Source organism: Neoarius graeffei, chromosome 1, assembly GCF_027579695.1.
Source record: "Neoarius graeffei isolate fNeoGra1 chromosome 1, fNeoGra1.pri, whole genome shotgun sequence".
Classification (NCBI taxonomy): Eukaryota; Metazoa; Chordata; class Actinopteri; order Siluriformes; family Ariidae; genus Neoarius; species Neoarius graeffei.
In genome coordinates, this window is record NC_083569.1 from 21,931,400 (window position 1) to 21,940,082 (window position 8,683).

Below are 8,683 nucleotides of genomic sequence, written 5' to 3' on the forward strand. Positions count from 1 at the left end.
AGTTATGAAGTGGTAGAAATTGTGGTGGCACCAATGTAAGAAGGAGTTATATCTATAAATCTATTTGTTATACTAATCTGTAAATGCTACTGTAGTACCACCATTGCATGTAGGTTGACAAAACTGCACTTGTTCATTGTGTGAAGTTATCTTTTATGTGTCATTGCTTGACCCAGTGTAATTTTGTGTTATGAAGACTGCATGATGCCATGCCATTTTTGTTATGAGTATCACTAAATCGGAAAAAAGTAAAATGCACCCACTAAAGTCACTGTTGGTGGTGAACAAAATTGCACCTGTTCATTGTGTGAAGTTATTTTTTATGTGTCACTGTTGCTTGACACAGTGTGATTTTTTGTTATGAAGTTTGCATGATGCCATGTCATGCCTGTTCATTGTGTGAGATTATGAATATTCTTATTTTTAAACATACAGTTGAGTGTCACTATTGCTTGGCCCAGTGGCATGTTGTGTTACATCTAAAACTAAATAGAAAACACAAAATAAAAAGTAAAATGCACCCATAAAGTCATTGTTGGTGATAAATTGTGTCACATTCATCTCATTATCTTAGGCGTAGTGGTGGGTTTAAAAACAGGCTGATGAATGTATGGACTAGTTGAATGAGGACTTATTGTTGAGTCTCTAAAATAGTCATTGAATTAAGTGACTTTTGTAGGTAAAATTAGGTGTTTAACAACCTGTTAAAAATACACCAGAATGCAGGAAATGGCATCTAATTAATTAAAAATTTTCTGCCGGAGGACCCCCCACCAGTGTGTCCCCCCCACATTAAAAATGCTTCTGACGCCCCTGGGAAAACCAGATTGTCGAGAGACTCGTGAGTTTTTCATGCAGCATCAGTGCCAGGTGAGTTTAATAATCTTTAATTCACTATTTTTCCATTAACCGTCGGTGCAGTAATGTAATAACAGTAACTATGTAGGTTGTGTTTTTTAATAGCAGGGAAAAGCTAAATTCGAGCCTTTGATTATAAGCTAATGGCTTGGTGGCATCTTTCATAATATTACCAAGAGCAGCAGCTGGTTTGTTCCTCACCTCAGTGAAATAACAGGCTTCATTATTACAAAGTCAATAAATCAATTGCGTTATAATAATAGTAATAATAGCTTTTATACTAAATTATTTATCATGACTTATTCACAGCAATTTCTGATAAGACCAAAGTCCCTAATGCAGCAAAACCACTTTTAAAAGCAAATGCAACATGAAATTTAAAGATTTAATGATTTATTTATTTGATTATATTTTTACAGACCAGAATAACTGATTTTTCATAATTATATGAATTCTGCTGACAGTCGGAGTTGAAGACAGGTTCCCCATGTGAGGCTGAATGTAAAGCCAGGATGCTTCAGTAAGAATCAACAATCTGTCAGTAACAATGGTGACACTGTCATGTGGTGCTGTGGGCTGGAGCTTCATGAACCTTTATGATGTGAACATATCATAGTACAGAAAGAATACTTTCACTCAGCTGAGACCATTCATCATGTTCACTGTTATATTCATGTGTCTGTGGCTTTCACTCGGTGAGTTAACTTTGACTTTTCATTATTGCAGAAATATTAAGCGTTGAATTAGTGATTTATTCATCTCTGTGGTGGGAAGAAAAATCAGAATGTACATGTTCTCTTCTCTATGACAGGTGACTCCATGGCAGATTCAATAAAGCCACTTTTCACTCATACAATTATAGATGAAGGCAGTGATGTTACTCTGTCCTGCAGCTACAAATCAAGTGGTACAGGAAACTACCTGCACTGGTACAGACAATATCCAAAATCTAAACCTGACTTCCTTTTTATATCACAAAGTGGATATAAAAGTGATTCAATCCCACCACGTCTCTCTGCTGAAGTTGATGAAAAGAATAACCAAGTGGATCTGCTCATCTCCTCTGCTGCTGTATCAGACTCTGCACTATACTACTGTGCTCTGCAGCCCACAGTGACAGGAAATCCAACTGCACTGTACAAAAACTTTCACACAGTTATGTTATATTGAAGGATGATCACTTGTCAAAGTTACATAATTCCAGATGATATAATATCAATGATATAATGAGTTAAAATAAATAAATGGGGCGTTAGATCAGTCAATAAAATATATATTCAGTGTGTCTTGGCTCAGGGCGGCACGGTGGTGTAGTGGTTAGCGCTGTCGCCTCCCAGCAAGAAGGTCCGTGTTCGAGCCCAGTAGCCGGCGAGGGCCTTTCTGTGTGGAGTTTGCATGTTCTCGCCGTGTCTGTGTGGGTTTCCTCCGGGTGCTCCAGTTTCCCCCACAGTCCAAAGACATGCAGGTTAGGTTAACTGGTGACTCTAAATTGACCGTAGGTGTGAATGTGAGTGTGAATGGTTGTCTGCGTCTATGTGTCAGCCCTGTGATGACCTGGCGACTTGTTCAGGGTGTACCCCGCCTTTCGCCCGTAGTCAGCTGGGATAGGCTCCAGCTTGCCTGCGACCCTGTAGAACAGGATAAAGCGGCTAGAAATAATGAGATGAGATGAGGTGTCTTGGCTCGGTCTCCTGCTCCAAATCTATGTTCACACTCAGGATCACACTTTTTGGTTGCTAAGTACAATGATTTCGTAGATTTTTGTTATTGTTGTCAATGGCTTCATAATATATTCAAAACACACACACACACACACACACATACTTTCAAGACTCATAATGGGCATTTTAGACTTGCCTTGCCAGTTACTGAGCTATATATTTAATAAACTCTACAAAGATCAACATACACTTGCATTTGTTGTCCTACCTTAACCTGACCATAGTTTTAATTGATATCACTGTTTAAAGATCGTGATGGAGAAATGAGACTTCGAAGCACGTATCAAGAATAAGGGGGCAGATGAAGCTCCGCTTTGAGGCTTTGTATCGTTGAGCAGAAAACCACATGACCCATGATAAACAAGGCCTCGGTTGTGATTCACTTAAAGGTTCATTACTCAGTCTCTCATTCAGCAGACTTCACTAGCGACCTACTGCTAAGAGAAATGTACAGCATGTATCTTTGGACAGATAACTAGAAAAGGTGTCATGAATTCAGTTACAGGTGTTTACATTTGTCCTAAACCTTTGTTTGTTGGTTAACATTGCATTTTATATACCCTATGTTAATATTTATTTTTTTAAACCTTTATTCATCACAGGCACACTTCAAGCACAGTGAAATTCATCCTCTGCATTTAACCCATCTGAAGCAGTGAACACACGCACACACTCAGAGCAGTCGGCAGCCACACCAGAGCGCACAGGGAGCAGTCAGGGGTTCGTCACAGCATAGTTTTGGACATCACTAACAGCAGTGTTTTTTCTTACCAGTAGGTTTCCCGGGGGGGACAAACTCCGGAATGAGGGGCCTTCCCAAGACTGTTGCTCAGCATATTCACATTGGACAGCAACCTGACATAGTAGATTTTTGTCTTGGATGTGTCTGTCAGGGCAAGTGCTTGGGCTGAGCGGTTGATATTCCACCTCGACACACCCTCAAGCATATACATCTGTGTGTGTTTTGCATTGCATCTCCAACCTGTTAAGACAAAAAAAAAAAAGATCACCGATTGTGAGCACATTGTGACATTATGACAATGTAATACATGACAATCAATAACAAAATGTACTACTATATGTAAGGTTTAAATTAAACTTGCCTGGAATGAATGCACACTGGTGCTTGTGAAAGCTTTCAAGAGAGGAAGACCCTCTGCTGCATCTAAGGACATCAAGTGTCTTGTCCCCTTTCTCCACCCCTGACCCAATGTTGGTGTACAGTTGCACTCCTGGTGGATCCTGGATGCAGGCAAGGTGTTTCTGCTGTATCTCCCACACTCGAGGCATGCTCTCGTGATTGATGAGGTGCAGTCCAGTGCTGTCCACCAGCTGCCACATGGAGTCAAGCAGATTTTTGATGAGTGCACGAGTCTCCTCTACCCCCCGGGTTCTCCTGCGGCAGTGCCTCGCTAGCTCACTTGTGCTGATGGTTGCCAACACCTGAGCATCTGTTGGCTCATAGCCAGGATGTTTCTTCTTTTGCTCTGCCTGCTTGGCCTCCTTCAGATGACAGACATCCTGCTTGTCCCACTCAAAAATTGTGCTTGACAATTTAGAACAGAATGTACCATACAGTGGATGGTGTTCTGTGGTGAGACCGTCAGTGAACTGCCTCATGAAGTGGAACACATCCAAACGCACGGTCCATGGCCAAAAACAGTGCAGAACAGAGCTCACTCCTTCATAAATTCATAAGATCATAAAAACACTGTAAAAAATGACTGTGAAATTTACAGTAAAACTATGTGAAATGCATACAGAACAGCACTGTAAACCCCGAAACATATATTTGTTGTTCAAATCACTGTTAAATTTTGTAAACCAGTAAAGTTTACACTGGGGTGCTGTATTTTTTACAGGGATTTTCTGGTCACCCCAGCTGCCAGGGTTTTCCTGTTAAAATGATAGATTTTTTTTTACAGTGAATAATTAAGATCATAAAAATAATTAGATACTTTGCAGTCAGCCTGTCATTAATATCCTGGCAAAAAACACATTACGGGTAACCCACCTCTGTCGCTGCAACAGTCTCTGTCCACATAGATGACATCTGGCTGTGGCTCACCGGCATCCCTGTACTGCCTGACAATGCCTTGGCATCGGTCATCTAGGCCAGCTCCCTCACCAGTTGTGAGGACACAGTTGAAGACTTCACCATATTCGTTGGTGACATTCGTCATCCACGTTGCTGTGCCCTCAATCCCTCCAGCCAGTTTTTTGATGATCTGTATTATAACAAAGTGCATACTTCATAAGCACATGTATTCAAAGCCAACTCAAAAAAAAAGAAATACTCAAAGCTGATATAGTTTTACATTTACCTTTTTGGTGGAGTCCAACTTCAAAATTCTGCCAAATGTTGAGGTGATGACACCTTTTAGCTCATCAATGTGACCCTCAACATCCTTGGCATGCACTTTCTCAAACCACTGGGCCAGGGGCAGGGGATGGAAGGCTGGTGGCGGCACATAAACATCCTGGGGCTGGCTGAGGCAGGATTTCTTGTATAGCTGACAATCTGTGAAATAATCACAACATCTCCTTGCCCACTCCTCGCTGTGTGTTTCTTGGAGGGCCTGCTGCACGTAACTGGAGCTGTTCCCCGCTGTTCTAGGACATAAAAGTGTTACACATTTCCTGTCCAGTGCAAAGTTTTTTGTGAGAACAGCAGGGAATATGTTGCGCTTCGATGGTTCTAGCTGTTCTAGAATGTCAGTGCTCCAAGGGCAGAGAGTGAGGTTGCTGCACTTGCTGCACCTAGGGTACTCACATCCAATGATGTAGTATTTGGAAGTGACATCGATTACCTCTCTCGCTTTGGGGTATATCCCAGAGTGGTACATCTTAGAATTGCATTTGATGCATTTCAGGGGAATACCCCACATATGCATCGGAGCCCAAAGAAACACCCTTTGCCTGAAATAATTGTGAGGATTAGGAGGTGATGACGATCTCACTGGGTTTGGAGGGTGGTGCCAATTGTCACGGATTTCTTGTCTCAGCTGTCCACTTGGCTCATAGAGGATATGGGCAATCCACTCCAGGTCACCTGGCTTGATGACTTTGAAGAATGGCTTGGGTAAAAACTTAGCCCGGCTTACATTTGGTGAGTACAGAAGGTGGAACTCAGGTGGTGCTGCTGGAGGAGGGGCAGAGGCAGAGGCAGGAAGAAGCCATCGGCGGCTCTGAGGTGCTGGAGGAGCTGTTGTAGCTGTTGCAGGTGTTGTAGCTGTTGTAGATGCTGGAGGAGCTGTTGTACAGTGGTGCTTGAAAGTTTGTGAACCCTTGAGAATTTTCTATATTTCTGCATAAATATGGCCTAAAACATCATCAGATTTTCACACAAGTCCTAAAAGTAGATAAAGAGAACCCAGTTAAATGAATGAGACAAAAATACTATACTTGGTCATTTATTTATTGAGGAAAATGATCCAATATTACATATCTGTGAGTGGCAAAACTATGTGAACCTTTGCTTTCAGTATTTCAGTATTGTGCAGCAATAACTGCAACTAAACGTTTCCGGTAACCATTGATCAGTCCTGCACACCGGCTTGGAGGAATTTTAGCCCATTCCTCTGTACAGATCAGCTTTAACTCTGGGATGTTGGTGGGTTTCCTCACATGAACTGCTCGCTTCAGGTCCTTCCACAATATTTCAATTGGATTAAAGTCAGGACTTTGACTTGGCCATTCCAAAACATTAACTTTATTCTTCTTTAACCATTCTTTGGTAGAATGACTTGTGTGCTTAGGGTCATTGTCTTGCTGCATGACCCACCCTCTCTTGAGATTCAGTTCATGGACAGATGTCCTGACATTTTCCTTTAGAATTTGCTGGTATAATTCAGAATTCATTGTTCCATCAATGATGGCAAGCCATCCTGGCCCAGATGCAGTAAAACAGGCCCAAACCATGATACTACCACCACCATGTTTCACAGATGGGATAAGGTTCTTATACTGGAATGCAGTGTTTTCCTTTCTCCAAACATAACGCTTCTCATTTAAACCAAAAAGTTCTATTTTGGTCTCATCTGTCCACAAAGCATTTTTCCAATAGTCTTCTGGCTTCTCCATGTGATCTTTAGCAAACTGCAGACGAGCAGCAATGTTCTTTTTGGAGAGCAGTGGCTTTCTCCTTGCAACCCTGCCATGCACACTGTTGTTGTTCAGTGTTCTCCTGATGGTGGACTCATGAACATTAACATTAGCCAATGTGAGAGAGGCCTTCGGTTGCTTAGAAGTTACCCTGGGGTCCTTTGTAACCTCGCCGACTATTACACGCCTTGCTCTTGGAGTGATCTTTGTTGGCTGATCACTCCTGGGGAGGGTAACAATGGTCTTGAATTTCCTCCTTTTGTACACAATCTGTCTGACTGTGGATTGGTGGAGTCCAAACTCTTTAGAGATGGTTTTGTAACTTTTTCCAGCCTGATGAGCATCAACAACGCTTTTTCTGAGGTCCTCAGAAATCTCTGTTCGTGCCATGATACACTTCCACAAACGTGTTGTGAAGATCAGACTTTGATAGATCCCTGTTCTTTAAATAAAACAGGGTGCCCACTCACACCTGATTGTCATCCCATTGATTGAAAACACCTGACTCTAATTTCACCTTCAAATTAACTGCTAATCCTAGAGGTTCACATACTTTTGCCACTGACAGATATGTAATATTAGATCATTTTCCTCAATAAATAAATGACCAAGTATAATTTTTTTGTCTCATTTGTTTAACTGGGTTCTCTTTATCTACTTTTAGGACTTGTGTGAAAATCTGATGATGTTTTAGGTCATATTTATGCAGAAATATAGAAGATTCTAAATGGTTCACAAACTTTCAAGCACCACTGTAGCTGTTGTAGGTGCTGTAGGTGCTGTTGGAGGGGCAGGAGCTAGAGCATCAGGCGTTATCTTCTTGGCGGGGAGGGAGGCTGGTGCAGGAGCATCTTGGGGGCTGAGGAGGGGCACATCCGTCATCTCCGATTTCACTCCATGACATCTTTCAAGGTGCTGTGAAAGTCCCACAATACCCCAGGCCTACATACCACAGTGCTCACACTGCTCCTGGGCATGGTAGTCAGACAGGTGCTGTGTGAACTGGTCCGGTGAAAGCTTCTCAGCACAAAGAGAACATGTCATGGTAGAAGCTGAGTTGTCCTGACTGTCAGATGTTTCACTGGCCCTAGGTGTGTCTGCAGCTCTACTGCTACTGCTGTCCTGTACGACCTGTGGATCTGCTGGTGCCTCTGTCTGTTTTCTTGACTATGAAAAAAAGCATTAATTTAGCAAGTATTCCACACAACACATTCTCTGCATAAAAAATGACAATGACTACTGTGTGAGAGAGCAACACTGTACTGTGTGTTTTGTGTGTGTGGTTTGGGGGGGGGGGGGTTGTAACTTACCTTATGATATCCACAGTGGCAGGGTATCTTTTTGCCAAAGATGTCGATGCTTCTGACCGCTTGGCCAAAGACAGGGGTCAGAGGGCAGTTGTTTATCCTCTCCATCACTTACCTCCATCGTCTACACCCGGGTCTCTGGCCAGTTGAAAATTTGAATTTTCCCTGGGCATAAAGGGTCATAACACCCGCCCAGTGGGCATCCGGTTTTCTGCACTTTGGCATGTCTGCAGAGGAGGATGAGAGAAGAACATCTTTAGACAACAGTTGTTGTAAGCAACATGGACTCAATGAATAAATCCTGACAATGACCCTTACTTACTGGCTTGAAACATTTCAGCGTCTACCACCAGTGATACTGATAGGATTCAGAATATCTCTTGGCAAGTAAAAGGATAAGTAAACTCGCATCACAGAACACACTCCCTCAAATCAAATGAAACTAAATAACATATTACAGAGCTTAGCCATGTAAGTATTATTTAACACACAAGTCTTGCTTTTGCTCATCCTTTATGGTTGCTGCACAGCAATGTATGGTCTATAAGCTAAACGGGGGGGTTGTGATATGTTTTGGGACTATATTACCTTAGGCGGAGTGATATGCACTTGTCTGTAGGACAGTAATACCCTGTGTGTATGTGTCTCTAGACAGTACCTGAAGTAAACTAATGTTTACATCAAGAAACTAAC

At 42.1% G+C, this 8,683-nt stretch overlaps 1 gene segment (V, D, J or C); it reads left to right on the top strand.

Moving 5' to 3' along the window:
* Window positions 1-1,513: 1,513 nt before the first annotated feature.
* On the top strand, window positions 1,514-1,962 carry LOC132886948 (T cell receptor alpha variable 19-like; the record flags this gene model as incomplete). The annotated part of the segment is given in 2 exon segments: window positions 1,514-1,553; window positions 1,670-1,962. Coding segments are annotated over 2 exon segments (333 nt in total), but the record flags the coding sequence as incomplete, so codon positions are not given.
* Between the last annotated feature and the right edge of the window lie 6,721 nt (window positions 1,963-8,683).